The 16,887-nt window shown below is 41.2% G+C and overlaps 1 protein-coding gene across 1 annotated transcript in view; it reads right to left on the reverse strand.

Moving 5' to 3' along the window:
- Positions 1-16,887, reverse strand: part of pdlim2 (PDZ and LIM domain 2 (mystique)) — a 62,072-nt gene that overhangs the window by 39,970 nt on the left and 5,215 nt on the right. Inside the window, exons 2-3 of the mRNA XM_058389930.1 lie at positions 5,248-5,380; positions 1,253-1,404 (exon numbers count right to left, since the gene is read on the reverse strand). Of these exons, the coding sequence (XP_058245913.1) occupies positions 1,253-1,404; positions 5,248-5,340 (245 nt within the window). The 5' untranslated portion in view covers positions 5,341-5,380. The remainder of the gene's footprint in view (positions 1-1,252; positions 1,405-5,247; positions 5,381-16,887) is intronic.

Here is a 16,887-nt window from a genome sequence, read left to right on the forward strand (position 1 = left end):
CCCTTTTCCCCAATCTCACATGATTTAACTGTACTTGTATGACGCTCTCGCTTTCTGTCATGGCAGGGGAGTCAATAAACGTGAAATCAAATTTATCAGTGTCTATACAACTTAGCTAACATACAAAAGATCATCAGCTAAACATTTTTCTTATTATTTGTCCAAAAATGGCACTTTTGGTTGTTAGCTGAAAGAGGAAAAAAAAAACACAAAAGCAGCAGAAAAACATACTATACAAACAAATTATAAAGAAAACTTACTTCTTTTTTTACTGCACATTAATATCAAGCCTCAGTTCCTGACTTACATTATTATTAAACCATCTCCTACTCTTCTTAAACCTGAAATGATTTTTAAAAAATGATCGCTTTCCTGTTTTTTTTTTCCATATGGTGTTCGTTCCTGAAGATTAAACTGTTTAGCAGGAAAAAACAAGCGTTCTAATAAAACGCACACTCAAGGCTGTCTGTCTGAATGAGGCAAAGCCTGAACAATGTTCTCTGTTTGCTGCAAACAAAAATGTTCTTTCAAATAACACGATAAGTGATGCACTAAACCAGCTGTATGGTTTTGTTTTATCAGTTTCCACACATCACGGCACATTTTTGTGACCATATCTAAGCTAATAAACTCTTGTTACAGCTTTGACATCAAATAAAAGGCTCCAGTGCCCCTGCCTCTGACGTTTTAAACCATTGTCATCTGTCTGTAAGACAGTAACATCCCACCCTAATGCCAATGTGATCAGCGAGTGTCAGGAATGTTGATTCGGATCAGTGTTCAGACTTGACCTGGTTAAGGTGTGACTGCTATTGGCAACGTAAACACACACACGTGAGAGTTTGGGAACATTCTTCAGAATGAGATTTCAACAACATTTGCAACGAGAGAAAAAAACCCCAGCATGGAGCGTGTAGCATGTGATCGCTTCATCATCCGAGTGATGCTCTACTGTATAATGGGAAAATAATAGATAAGTGATGCAAATAAGTGGGTAAGGAAATGCTCACAAGCTCCAAAGAGTCCTAGACCACATTTGCGGTAGACTGCACCAAAACCACGATAGAGGAAGAGAGCAAAACAAGAGAGTCTCTGGGTGTTTATCTGTATCACTCGGGCAGGATTTAACTGCAACATGTTCATAGTGTGTTCAAAGTGCTCATGAATGCATTAGTGTTTGGGCAGTTTGGACTGTTTTTACAGCGCTTGCTTGTGCATGTATTGCAGCACTGTGTGTGTGTGTGTGTGTTACCTCTCGACTAACAGCTGCAGTTGTGTTTTGGAGCTCTTGATTTTGTTTTGCGCCTCTACGTTCAGCATGTCCCCGGTATTCTCTCCGTTTATTTCCATGATGACGTCGCCAGGTTGAAGGGACGCCTTATCGGCTTTACTGCCGGGGTTCACCTGAGGAGAAACAAACAAACCACAAAAAGAGTCAGCTGTGTTACTGCCAAAGAAACGACCCACAAGGCAAAAGTGGAGAAATTAGTAGCTCAGGACATACATATTGTACAAGCTTCACAGTGGGATATTTCACAAGTATATTTTTCTCTTGTTCATTAACCTACTGGATAAATCTGACCACAACACCAATTGCTTCATATAATTTCTGGGGAAAAGTACAGATATCTGATTCTCAGGACCTTGACTGTTGAGCTAGCACAACAAACATAATTAAATTGGATAAATTCTTAGGGCTGTGATATGTATTAATATGTATTATTCAATATGATGGAAGCTTATTGGGTCAGGCGTTGAGTAGCTTACTGAGCAAGGCCCTTAACCCTCAGTTGCTCAGTTGTATAGAATGAGAGAAAAATATAAGTTGCTCTGGATAAGGGTGCCTAATAATAATACATTTTATTTATAGGCGCCTCTCTCAACACTCGAGGACACCGAACAATAAGTTACAAAACAAAGCACATAGAAACAAGCAACAATTACAAAAAACTAAATACAGAAGAGACTGTGACTGTGTGAGAGGGCAAGTAAGGTATAAGAAGAGTAAGCAAGCTTAAACAGGTGAGACTGGAGTCTAGATTTAAAGATAGACGGTGAGTCAGTGTTACGGATGTCTGGAGGTAAAGAGTTCCAGAGCCGGGGAGCAGAGCAACAGAAAGCCCTCTGCCCCATGGTGGCGAGACGAGCAGAAGACACAGAAAGATGAAGAGAAGAGGCAGATCTAACAGAACGAGAGGGAACATGAATATGGCGAAGATCAGACAAGTAAGAAGGGGCAAGATTGTGAATAGCTTTAAAAGTGAGAAGAAGAATCTGTGAAGCTTGACCGGAAGCCAGTGAAGCTGCTGCAAAACCGGAGTGATGTGGTGAAATGAAGGAGTTTTAGTGATGATACGGGCTGATAATGTTATTAATATGTGATCTAGGAGGACACCCAAACTCTTAACCTGAATAGAAGAAACAACAGAATTGTCAATAGAGAGGGAGAAGCTATTTATTTTAGATAAAGTTGATTTAGTACCGATTGAAAGAAATTCAGTTCTCTCACTATTTAATTGGAGGAAATTGGAAGAAAACCAGGATTTGAGTTCATTAAAGCAGTCAAGAAGAGAGGAAGTGGGGAGGGTAGCATTAGGTTTGCTGGAGTAATAGAGTTGGGTGTCAAAGTTAAATTGACAATTTTAAAATGTCTGACAATTGGAACCACAATAAATTATCCATCCTCATGAGGATCCACGTTTCGGAAGCTTTGGATAACGTCTTCCACCTGCTACCGAGTACGGGATAGTGAGCTCTGAAAGAAACTGCTTGCGCTAATGCTTGTTTAGCTGCAACAGTTCCTTTTGGTTAACATTACCTTCTGCTTCCTTCTTAGGTGTTTAGCAAGACTTGAGGTTCTGCCAGTTCAGAACAGTGTTGCATAGTTCTATTGAACTTGCAGTAGATTAAAGACAACTGTTCATTCTCTCTCTCTCTAATTTACACATAGCATTAAACATCTAATGAAAATCTAATCTACATTAATGTACTCGATTGTGTAATAATTGAAATAAACCTTCTGGCTAGAGAAATTCTGTCGCAGTGGCCTGCTAGGGATAAGAGCAAGGCTAATAAATAAATAAATAAACAAACACACACAGGTGTTGTCAGATCCTAGCCTGTACTGCATGAAGCCACAGTCTCCTCTGATGAAGACAGTGCAACACAGGAGGTGGTGTGTTCGAACCTCCAGGGCATCCCAAAGAAAACTAACACAAACGCTTAGTAGAGCTAAAAAAGCTCAAGTCCCACAAGATCAGAGCGGCTGCTAAACGACGGAGTGTAATGAGATGCAGACGCGCACACACACACACACACACACACACACACACAATGTGAAACAAACAAGACAATGACGTCTTAAGAAGAAACCCAACAAAAGCTGCTCCGCTGAGACGCGAGCGCCAGTCAGACTCCGCTAGTCAATAGGGGTTTCAACCCCATTACAAGAGGAAACCACACACACACACACACTCGTATGCAGAACACCCAAAAGCCTCCAAAAACAAAATGTCAGACTGCTCCAAATGCCAACCAAAGTTCTTTTTCTCCTCGTGTATTGAAAGCAGGGGGGCAAAGGTGCCATGTCAGTGGGCACTCAAGTGGTAATTAACGGTCACCACAGAGACCCACAACACGGCGTTCCTCGGCTCATTATTCCACGCCTCGTTTCACACAGACTAAAGACGCGCCCTCTTTCCTTCCCTATATGAGATAGATGAAAAGAAGGAGAGATGATGAAACCTCTTTATACCCTCATGTACGGTATGTAAGGTAAAGAAATGCCACGTTCGCTGGAAGGACTGGTGGGAGGGAACTCGGACGTGTACCCATGCCAACCCCTTGCCACTTCAACGATCCTGGTTTCACTCTGCAGCCCCTGTGGGGAAAAACACTGCAAGAGCACAGATGAGGCTCCGGCTCTGCGGTTCACTTCTACCTCGCATGCCCAGCCGTAGATGTTCCCGAACACTTCCATAATATTTACAAGTGAATTCAACATCGCTCCATGGGAATCACGCAGCTCCAGCTCTCACATGACGGCTCATATCGTGACACCGGGTTGCAGGAGCATGCTGTTACTGGCCTGCTGGCGTCAAAGAATGTCGATGGTGGTTATACAGAAAATAGTGTTTGAAGTTAATGTGGATTGTGACGACAGGAAAGGCAGCAGCACCCCAAACTGTAAAGGCTATTACTACCTTCTGTTTAGAATATTCTGTCTTACAAATTTAAACTCTATTGACATCAAATAAAAGTGTCCAGCATCACCAAACGCATCTACATGATTTGGTCAATCTCTGATCCAATCCTTAAGGCAAAAAGTCTTGCAATGTGACTTTCCTAAAGGGAAAACATTTCCTTTTTTGGATCTGTCCTGAAGCGTATACGTCCAGTACAGTTGCCGAGGCAATTCGTGCTGGACCGACACCTTACTAAAACACCTTGTGGTTGTTTTTTGTGTTGAATAGCTCAGCGTGAAAATGCGTGCTCAAAGCCGTCCTCACTAAAGCACATGTGACAAAATCTGCCTTGCATATTTTGCGTAAAATTGGCTTTGTTAGTCAGCCAGATGGAGGGCACGGATCCCAAACCAGATCTGTAGCTGATCAATTCCTCCACCATTAGCATTCGGAAGAAAAATATACAGCGTGTTTAACCACAGGAATGCATAATACGTGAACGAAACCGTGTCACGATGACGTGCGTAGACTAAACAAGCGCGATATTCCTAATATTAGTGATTCGTTGTTGTTGTGCTTTTATTCATCTTCATCATTCCAGCGCGAGTTACGAAGAATTTTAGTAACCTGAGCATGGGACCTTCTTTTTAAAGTACACAAAGGATTATAGGGAAAAATGATGGATCGAGTTGCATCAGCTTTTACTGTGCCAGCTTCCACCTCAGTGTTAGTTTTCCATTAGACATTGTTTCCTCGGTACAGTACAGCTAGCCGTTGTGTGGCAAAGCCAGGATATCCTTACTCACAGTCACGCAGCCTGTTTATAGACCGCTCTCAACTCACGTCCTCCCCTCCTTCAAGCAGAATTTAAAATAGAGCCTTGCAAAAAAAAAAATCTAGTAACAAAACAATAGCTTGCCCATTAGAAAAGCATTCTCCATTTTCTGTAATCAAGGAGTTTCCTCTACAGCTAGTCTGCTAGACAGACAGGAAATATGAGCATGCGGGTTTGGCTATTATTTCATGGGCTTGTTTTTTTCGGATTAACAGGTGAGAACGTTACCTTGGAGACTGTTATGGCCTTCTTGAAGTCTCGCCCGCCAGATATTCTGAAGCCCCAGGGAGCCGGGCCGGTCAGGTTCACTGTGAAAGCCATGATGAGACTTGCAGGATGCTGTGCACCACCTTACGGGGCTCTGTAGTCAAAACATGAAAGAGAGGAAACAATGACCAGAGCTTTAGTTACTGATGATAACAACAATAATGATCACATCAAACGTTAGATCAGAAGTGTGTGTGTGTTGTCCAGGGTATAGCTTATGGTGTATTTCAGAAACTGCTGACCTCTTGAGATTTTCACACACACACACACACACACACACACACACACACACACACACACACACACACACACACCAGCCTCTAGAGCTTTACACAGAAAACAAAACCAGCAAAATAGTATGCTGACAGAAAAGCTACAGTAACCACACTTTACAACCATGTTGAGCAGAAAAGGGTCACGGAATATGGTGATCCTGGAGGTGGATAGGCTTCGACAGCGGAAGACCACATCTGGTTCCACTCCCGTTAACCTTCAACAGGGACAAGAGCTCTGCAAGAGCCGAAAGTGAATCACAAGTGCAGGGGTGCACAAGTGTTCTTAATCTTGTTTCATTTATATCGTTGCTCATCTCTGACACGGAACCTCCCAACTTGGAAAAAGCCACACCAACCCTAACCAGAAGAAGTGAAAAAGCGGTTACTCTCACTGCGCATTAGTCAGGGTGGTCTGCTTCGAGCCACAATGCTGCCTTATCATCTCCAATTTGCACTGGATGCTGTTCTCTGCAGAGCAAAACCGCAGAGCGACCATCACTAGCTTATGTTGTTGTGCTGAGGAGGTACAACAGTGCTGACGAAAATGTTCTAAAAAGAAGAAGAAAGTGGGGCAAAGAAGAGAGATCTTTTAAGAACTGGAACATCTTCCTCATACTGACTAAAGAAGCCGCAGAAATCTAGCAAACTAAACTGGGATCGTTAGAAAAAGTGATGAGAATCCTAGCAGCCTAGAGAGAGTGAAAAAAAAAAATGTAAAGAAAAGGAAATTTACCACAAAATAAGGAGATGAGACGGCTATTTTTTTTTGTCGTGTGCCGAGAAACAATAAGAAAATATTCCGTGTGACCGCTACTCAATAATAAGCAGGTGACAATACTTGTTCATTTTCACACAGTTTCATCTACATACACTCATCCTTCATATACATTTATACAGTGGAACCTCGGCATATGAATTTTCATTCTGGAGTGAGTTCTTAAGGCGAGAACCTGTATTGCGAAACAAATTTTCTTAGAAGAAATAATGTAAATGCAGATAATCCGTTTCAGCCACCCAAAAATACTACCAATATTACCAATTTCCAAGAGTCAAGGGTCTGCACAGGAAGTCGCGCCACCAAGCTTGGGCTAAAAATAGAACAGTCCACCCACGCCACCAATCTGTCAACAAAAAATTGACGTAGCTTTTGAACGAATGCACATTTCTAGCAAAATTTCAGGTGAAAACTTATGAGAGGGCATTCGTATGCCGAGGATCCACCACATATAACTTTTTTCCAAAAATAGTTTGGTTTTTAGATGTCTTCCATATCGCTGTAGCAACCCCAGATGTTAGCACGTCTATAGAGTGATAAAGTTTCAGTATTTCTCCGTAAAGCAAGACGTGGTCTCAATATTAAAACAATCCTTCAAGATGACACAAAGCAGCGTGAAGCATAGCTGCTCCTGATTTCTAACCTCATAAAATGCATTGCATTCTTTAAATTGTTCCGGACACCAACGCTTAAAAGTGAACGCGTCTGAAAACGCCAAGCCTCGGTTCCACGTGTTGACGTTACTTACATTCTCGGCGGAATAATGTTATGACTGCTCTTACAAAAGCACGATTACGAATGAGTGTTCCTAATGAGAAACGATGGTGCGCTGCCATGTTTTTGTTGTTCCTTCATCATTTCCACTGTGCGAGTCCAACGTTCCCACCACAATCCGCCCCAAGCATTCCATGTGAAAGCAAAATAGCAGCCTTTCAAGCATGCTAGTCATTTTATAGAGCACAAACTCTAAAACGTTTCGGCTGTGCAAGACTGTTTAAAAACAAACAAAAATAAATCATTACATCTAATGCGTTCTTGACGTGATACTCGAGAAGGTCAAACCACTGCTGATAACTTACTCAACCGCTGGCGTCAACATTCCATCATTTATCTCTACAGCTCCAAAAGGACAAACTTACACCTTAAAATCAAGTGTCAAGCAAACAAACAAAATACGTCAATTGTACCAGACACACATTTACAGCTTTCTTTTCTAATTTGTTTTTGCTTTTAATAAATAAAATAAAAAACCTTTTTACACACTTGCACAAAAGATTTAATCATACCGTCAATAAGCATCTTCTCAATTCAGTCAACCAACCTTTATTTCACCCCGAGATACTGATTCTTGTCAAATTCTTGCTTAACAACTACATTCCTTCACAAACCTGGAACCTGAGCATTTACAGAAGCAAAACCGCAGTGAAATATTAATAAACGCAAAAGCGGCTGAGCCGTCAAAGAGAAAGCTAAATCAACAAATCAGGACACGGCTTGAAAAATCTATACTTTACGAAAAGGAGCAGTCAGCATTGCAAACACCACGAGTGTCTGATCTCCTTATCTCAAAGACAAGCTGCTTTACTATCTCTACAGCTGTAACGAAACCTGTTCTTACATTTTACCTGGGCTTCTTTTTCTCCGAAATGTTGGAAAGGCAATGATTTCTTGTCCATAGTGTACGATAGACTTGGAGTTAGAGATGTGTCAAGCTGTTTACACCTGGTACCTGTTAGTGGGTGGGATATATTAGGCAGCAAGTGAACATTTTGTCCTCAAAGTTGATGTGTTAGAAGCAGGAAAAATGGACAAGAGTAAGGATTTGAGCGAGTTTGATAAGTGATGGTTAGATGACTGGATCAGAGCATCTCCAAAACGGCAGCTCTTGTGGGGTGTTCCCGGTCTGCAGTGGTCAGTATCTATCAAACGTGGTCCAAGTGGTGAACCGGCAACATGGGCGGCCAAGGCTCATTGATGAACGTGGGGAGCGAAGGCTGGCCCTTGTGATCCGATCCAACAGACGAGCTATTGTTGCTCAGATTGCTGAAGAAGTTAATGCTGGTTCTGATAGAAAGGTGTCAGGATACACAGTGCATGACGGGTCAGGGCTGTTTTGGCAGCAAAAGGGGGACCAACACAATATTACGCTGGTGGTCATAATGTTATGCCTGATCAGTGGTTATGGGAATGAATGAAAAGGTTTCTTTTCTTTCTTTTTTTTTTTTTAAAATAAAACATTAATCCAATACTTCAGGCATCAGAACACCACAGGAGAGGAGAGGTGCTTCATGTAATACATTAGTGTTGAATGCCATCATACACACTTGGACAAATGACATAATGACCCACGTGTATGTACACTGAAGGATTTCCACCATATCACTTGGTGTGGGAAGACTAAGAGTCACGCTTCACAACCTCATGACAAACATTTTGTTTAGACCGTAAGTATATTGTGCAATTTAACCCTTAAATACTGTTCATAATCCATGCCTAATGGAATATGGGCCGAGAATTCCCACATAATAAAAGCCTAATAGCAGATTTTGAACTTCAGATCTATTTAGAAACTGTACATATTAATATCGGACATTAATAAATGGTTGATTAATCCTTGAGACTGGTTTTGCACCACTCGTTTTAGAGAAAAACATCTACTGAAAATACCATGTCCTGTTTTACTCAAGACATGAAAACATAACAGCCATAATGATTTAAATATATTTTATTCAGTGTGAAAATGGGAAGAACATTCTGGAACTGTTGAGATTTATTATATTCAGGCAAATAAAATAAAATAAAATAAATAATTCAGGGTATTTTTACCGGAACAGTATGTAAGGGTTAAACACTAACACAAATACAGTGATATCAATCATATCAATCTTTATAAATAGAGATGTTCTCTATCTGAATTACTTCACAATGATCTTCTGTAACTGAGTCTCCTCATGAGCTCGTCTATGACTGTAGGGTCTCATGTTTGAACATGTTGAAATGTAGGAAAAACCACAATTTCTCATGATCATAACAACTATGATCGTAATGTGGTATATCACAACATGTTCCACTGAATCACAAATGTTCTGCATTTTTAAAAAAAATTCCTTTTGTTTTTTCCTCCCCAGTCAGTCATGTTTGGTCAAAACATTTTAGTGAAGTAAAAAAAAGGGCGCTATCCCTAAAATATTGGTTGCAAGCACAGAAAACAGACAAAAAGACTTGAATTTCCTCACTTACATCGGTAACGCCCGTGAAGCCCTGCCCACTAGATAGAGCCTTAATCAGTATACTGAACAAGACACTGATGAGAGAGTAACCCTGTGTGCCAAGAGGAAATTTTCTGATGGCTGATTAGTCGTTGTAACCGAACCCACTAGCTGTTTAACAGCTCTAATAAAAGTGGAACCCGAATTCAAGAAAACAGGAAATGCCAGCGAATGCTACCAAAAGCTTTTTTGGCACCGAGAGACATGCAGTTTCTATTCAGTCTGCCCGCAGAAAAAAAAAAAAAAAATCATCTCAAGCAAACCTGCATTTAATAGGAGTCATAACAATTCTGGTTTCATTACAAGCAGGAAGAAAGACTAGACTCGACAGACTAGTAGTCAAAGTGTTGATGCCATTCTTTATATTCAGGTGTAGTAAAAAATAATCCTACAAAAAGTTTGAGATGAGATGAGAGTTTGAGAGGACTTCAGACTAAGCCTGGGGCTCACCCAGATGGCACTGATTCAATTGCGTGTGCAGTAAATGATGCATTTAAAGCTGATGTGTCATCCTCTGACAGTAGTTAGCTAAATTAATGTTATTAAATGTTACTCAATGGAAAGGAAGACTTTTGGAAAAGTTTCTGAAGGTTCAAGGAAACAACTTGTGTATTGAAAAGGAAGATATCCAGAGGTCAACCAACTCAAAACTCATAGCTTATTATAAAAAAATATAGGGTGGAAAAACTCCCCAAGAAACTCTCCTACTGTATCATGAACCTGTCAACAAACCAGCAGGATGCGTTTTCTCAAATAATGCAAAGGCAGTGGATTTAAACGTTGTTCCTCAAATAAAATACCCAACATAAATGAATAAAGTGCCAGAGTGGAAAGTCAATGTTATTTAAAATGACTCCATGTTCCATGAAAATCCACTTAGGACTTAAAATTCACATGATTCATCAGGTCCAGGAAGTGTTGTTTTTGGTACTTTGCACCAGCAGGATAAACTAATACAGGTGGGTGGGGCTAGCAGTACTAAGATCGAATGTAATAAGAGTTTGGTAAAGGAAACACTGCACCCATTGGGATAATAGTGTAAAAATACTCTATGATTTGTGAACATCAGTCATGATATATTCGCTATTAAGCCTTGTCTCTGAGGTCATTTCAGTTGAAAAATGACCCAAAAACAAAAGTTTTGTTGCCCTCTGTTTGGACCCTTTTTTCTTTTTTTTTATAAGTTGTGCTGTATTACTACATCCAGAATGCGAACCCACCCACAACAGGATCCTTTGCTGACAGAACTGAAGTTAAGACCAAGTTAAGCATTTTCATGCACATGTTTTATTCTGAAATCCTTGCATTTTACCATTTAGGACAGAAAGCTAGTAATTCTGCCGGTTAGTCATTAAGCCAGAATTCGATTTGTCCAGTCTTAGACCATGCCTAACATGTTTCTTCTACTTTTTCAGATCTAGACATGCTTACAAAGCACCTGAACCACTTGCTTGTAACTTCAGAAGTTATGAAAAGGTGATGCAAAGCAGACTGAGCGTGACTAAAGTAATGCTTCAGTGTTGACAGCCTGAAAGTGCTCATCATCCTTAAGGAAAATATTATCCATGTTGTTACTAGTAAATTCAAAAATCAAGGCACTAGAGATTAAAGCATCTCCAGTTTACAGTCAGTGACCTAAAGTGAACTGCTTGGGAACGATGGTGCATGACATTATATAACTGAGTAATTAAGAAAGGAATCTAAGGCATTTGGGCACAAAAAAAGACGAGTGCGCGATATTGTTGCATTCCTTGAACATTTGGATCCACCCCATCATTAGTGTGTTTGACCAATTAGCCACCCTGACGAGCGATCCTCCCTTTACAGCTTTTTAATTACTGTGACCTTAAGAGACTCCACATTGTTGCTCGGTGTCGTGTAAATAGTATGAGAAAGAACCAGCCCATGCTTCCACTAAAAAAAAAAAAAAAAATATCTCAATTAGTCTAAATATTCTGGTAGGGTTCAACTCTCATCCTCATGAACGAGTCAGAAACCCGATTCTCCTCTCAAGTCCTGCCTGAAAAGGCTGAGCCTGATTGAACAAAGCACTACACAATCACTGCAGTGATGATGAATCTGAAGGACTCTGACACTTGCCCTAAATGTGTGCTCAATTTACATAATCCTGGGGTTAGATTTGTACAGCGATGGACATCTGGATAAACGTATTAGCCAATTCACCGGGGAAGTAAAAGCTCTAAAGTGGTGCCAAGGCCCAGTGTTTCTGTGGGAGAGATGTTACACTCTCTCCACGCTCAGAAACAGGGACACTAGTCAATTGTGGGCATCTGTGAGCTCATGTATGTGTAGAAGGGGGGAGGATGGCGCTTTCCTCCAAGTGTGTTTTGTGCTGCTCTGTGATGCAGTATGGGCAGCAGGACAAAAGGATTTTTTGATGACTTCACATGTCTCTGCAGAAACATGTGCTAGCCTTCACCCTTTCTTGTTGGAACATTTACATTTATGGCATTTGGCAGGCACCCTTATCCAGAGAAACTTACATTTATACTGAACAACTGAACAATTGAGCAGTGGATGTGAGCAGTGCCAGATTGGTGGTCCTGGGATTCAAACTAACAACCTTCTGATTCGTAGTCCAACACCTTAACCTTGGTTGGAGGATGTTCTACGTGGATCAGGCATAACATTACGCCTTATATTGTGTTGGTCCTGCTTTTGCTGCCAAAACAGCCCTATCCCATCAAGGCATGGACTCCACTAGATCCCTGAAGGTGTGCTGTGGTATCTGGCATCAAGATGCTAGCAGCAGATCGTTTAAATCCTCCAAGTTGCGAGCTGGGGACTCCATGAGCCTCACATCACAACTTAAAGGACACTTTTGATAGATACTGACCACTGCAGACCGGGAACACCTCACAAGAGCTGCAGTTTTGGAGATGCTCCGATCCAGTGGTCTAGCCATCACACTTTGACCCTTGTCAAACTCGCTCAAATCCTTACGCTTGTCCATTTTTCCTGCTTCTAACACATCAACACTGAGGACAAAATGTTCACTTGCTGCCTAATATATCCCACCCACTAACAGGTGCCATGATGAGGAGATAAAATGGAAAACAAAATGAGAAGGGAATACCGTCTATAGTTATCTAGAGGAGTCTTGTATTTAGTTGTAAGAATATAGCCCAGAGATGAAATCTGCTTGCCCCAGGTGCCTGGCCTATTGACTTGTAGAGCCCTGTTGTAATATAAGTTTAGGCTTCCAATTCACTATAAACAACGGAGCGAGAAGTAGTGAAAATAGAAACTGGTGTGCTGACGGACAGAGAAACTATTTGCACCACACAAATAAATGAAAGGTTTAGTGGAGTCTAGACTTTTCCATGTTTAGAAGTTTGCCTTTGTCCAAAGGCCAGCTGTTTGGGCTTCTTCTGCTTCCTCTGACTTGATGATGAGAGAAAAGAAATTTGAGCACTTGAGCATTCAAAAGAGGCCAAACTGTAACCAGATAACAGATGTTTAAGGACTGCGCCTACTGTAGCACATCAAAACAATAACAATAGGACTGGATATGAAAGGCTTGTACATGTGATATATACACAAGCGTATGTGAAATTAAAAAACTGGAGCCATCTTGTTGCCACAAACTCAACTGCCAGGCTCCGGCGCATTCTCTATTTTTATTTTGGTTCACATTCCAAGTGATAACCTGGCCATATCATCTTTCAAATTCCATCTAATGTTAGAAAATACAAGCTCACACCTGGAACTGGAAATACTGGTTCGAAATGGTCAAACTATGCCCACAATTTGTTTTACCTCTCCCTCCTGACCTCACCTTGGTGAAAACTTCAATATATACTAAAGGGTGTATCTGTAACCATCTTTACATGCCGTGGCAGAAGTGCAGTGGAATAGAAGCATACACCCAAATTCTTCCGATTCAAATCAGATGCCATGTGTGTGTGTGTGTGTGTGTGTGTGTGTGTGTGAGTCATTAGCATTAAATACTTTCCAGTCCGAATGTTACAGGAGAGAGTGTGTTGAAGGGATGGCATGGACTTGAGTGACTCAGCGTTGAAGAATAGTGTGTGCCAGTCTTCGAAATACAAGTCAAAACCATGAAAGCAGTCGGGCTTCCAGACAACGCCTAAAGGCCCATAATTTAAGACAAAACTGCTTCAGTTCACCCGGAGTGAGTCGTCCTTTGAAGTGGCACTCGGGATAAATATGTGATTGATGATTGCTAATCTTCGTGAGACTAAACATAACCAGAAAATCTGCGAGCCAAAGGCTGAACGTCCTGTAATAATGGAAATCAAACCCATCTACGAGTGAGACTGCGCGTAAGAGAGAAAGACATTTAGAGATGCTATTTGAAGAGCACATTAGCATTCACTGCTGAACTTGAGAAGGTCAGAGGATTTTGCTGAAAAAGTCAAGGAGTGAACAAGACCTGGAGAAAATGTTAGCAGTGTTTAACACTCGCTCGCTCTAGCATGATTTATGCACATTTAATTTCACTCCCAAAGTAAACGTTCAACCAATTGCGGAGAGCTTCACTTCACTCCACACCTCATCCTAAGGCTATCATCTCAAACAGAGTATGTTTGTAATAGAGGCTCAATAAAATGCTTGGCATCACAAGTGAATATTGGCTGAAGGCTGCTTTCGCCAACGCTTCTCTGGTTAAAGAACACGATCCAACACTGGCTCTGCTGTAAACACTGAAGGAAAAGTCATAAAGTCGTAGAGGAAACAGAGGATCGGCATATATACAAGCCAAGGAGGACTAGAATGTGCTGAAATGAACTCTTGCTTCAAGGAGGGTGAGAAACGCCAGACCTTTGTGGAGAATTTCACACATGCACTAAAGTGCGTTTTGAGAGTTTTGACAGGATGTTAAGACAATAACGTTATGACGAGTCAGAAAGGGCATTAGGTCATGTGTGAATGGATACGCTACAGTTTAAAAATGAAACTTGGGCTAATATTAAAGTACTTTTCAACTTTGTGTGTGTGTGGGTGGGTGGGTGGCAATACAGGACAGTAAAACATGATTACATTTGCAGATGGGCTCCTGACAATTTTTCTGGAACACAACAGCTCTCCCGTAACACTGAGACATCCGGCTGAGCTCAGGTTCAAACTCATGCAAACGTCAGCTCAACTACGTCACATTCTAACATTTGTTAAAATTACAGCTGGGTGATCGGACAGAATAATACTGATACACAATACACCATTATACATATATATAAATAAATATATGTGGTATATATATGTGGGGAATGTGGTAGCTTAGTGGTTAAGTCGTTGGACTACTGATTGGAAGGCTGTGAGGTCAAAACCCAGGTCCATCAAGCTGCCACTGCTGGGCCCTTGAGCAAGGCCCTTAACCATCTATTGCTCAGATGTATAAAATGAGATAAAAATGTAAGTCACTCTGGATAAGGGCGTCTGCAAAATGGCATAAATGTAAATATATACACCGATCAGCCATAACATGAGCACTGACAGGTGACGTGAATAACACTGATGATCTCCTCATCATGGCACCTGTTAGTGGGCGGGTTATATTAGGCAGCAAGTGAACATTTTGTCCTCAAAGTTGATGTGTTAGAAGCAGGACAAATGGTCAAGCGTAAGGATTTGAGCGAATTTGACGAAGGGCCAAATTGTGATGGCTAGACCACTGGATCAGAGCATCTCCAAAACTGCTGCTCTTGTGGGGTGTTCCCGGTCTGCAGTGGTCAGTATCGATCAAAAGGTGGTCCAAGGAAGGAACAGTGGTGAACCGGCGACATGGTCACGGGCGGCTAAGGCTCACTGACGCACATGGGGAGTGAAGGCTGGCCCGTGTGATCCGATCCAACAGACGAGCTACTGTTGCTCAAATTGCTGGTTCTGATAGAAAGGTGTCAGAATACACACTGCATGATGGGTCAAGGCTGTTTTGGCAGCTAAAGGAAGATCAACACAATATTAGGCAGGTGGTCATAATGTAAAGCCTGATTGGGATAACCACCACTCTCAACATTCCATGGTGAACAGAAAACCAGCTTAGGATGCACAACACACTGAACCTTGACACACTGAATACACAGAAAACCACATCGGCTTCCACTTATGTCAGGAAGGAACAGGAATCAAAGGCGAGATGTGGAATGTTGAAGACAAAAACAGGTCAGAAGAAGAATTACATTTACACTTCGTTTCAAGTTTAAAACCGATGCCGGTGCTTATAGTCTAAAGTGGTAATGTGAAAGACTGGTGCAAAACAAAACCAATTCAAACTGCTGTCTTATTCATATCAGTATTTCAGACTAATCACTAATGGTTAAGATTTCAAAGGCCATCATTCAGTTATGTTAGTTTCTTTGTAAGCAAGGAATTTTACGGTATATTCCTTCTATAGTACATTATATTTACATCTACAGCGTGACGCTACAATATTCGATTCTTCGTTACATAACATTGTCTACTTTCACCAAATTAGCACCAACACAAAACCGAATTCACACGCAACCAAAAGTGCCTCACGCTCTAGACAACCTTATGATCTGTTTTCATACACACCCACGCCGACGTCATCCAACAGATCCACTCCCTGAAATGATGGCTTTAGGCAATTATACCTTACGAACCGACGCCCTGTGTACTGAAAGAATACAGTTCTAAAGCCATGGCATTGTCGTGGTAACACGGCGATAAACAATTCTTTCTATGTTCCTGCTGATGGCCGTGAATAACATTCAACACATATTTCAGACTCGCATCACCAGGGAATCCAACCTGCCCTACAGCTATGAAGACATCGATCAGAAATGGAGCAGGACAATGGTATGAGGATTTTGAAAGAAAAAAAAAAACCAGGGCGGCATCCAGAGAATAGACAGGACACAATAGAATGACTATAGTGTGTTTGAATTCTCGCTACATGAATCATTAAACCTGGATTCCACGACTGTGAAACTGTTCAATGTTCACTGGTTATCTCTTGATGTGGCTTGCATAACACAGTTTTTGTCAGTTGCCATGTTTACTCTGCTGCCATAGAGACTAAACTGAATGTTGGAATAGAAATAATATTTTTAGTACTCAATCACGATTATCTAGAGTTCTGATCTTTCGCAAATCTAAACAAACGCTGAGCAGATCTGATGACTGATGAAGTGATATCACCACAACTCATCCACCTCATGGTACACTTTTGGGAGTATTCGCCAGGCGTCATTTCTTTAATAACACCAGTGGCACTTAAAGTAACAGCTTGGACTAGTCTTTAAAAACACTGACATTTTCTGGAACTTTTCAGCGC

The sequence above is a fragment of the Hemibagrus wyckioides genome, linkage group LG05 (assembly GCF_019097595.1).
Source record: "Hemibagrus wyckioides isolate EC202008001 linkage group LG05, SWU_Hwy_1.0, whole genome shotgun sequence".
NCBI lineage: Eukaryota > Metazoa > Chordata > Actinopteri > Siluriformes > Bagridae > Hemibagrus > Hemibagrus wyckioides.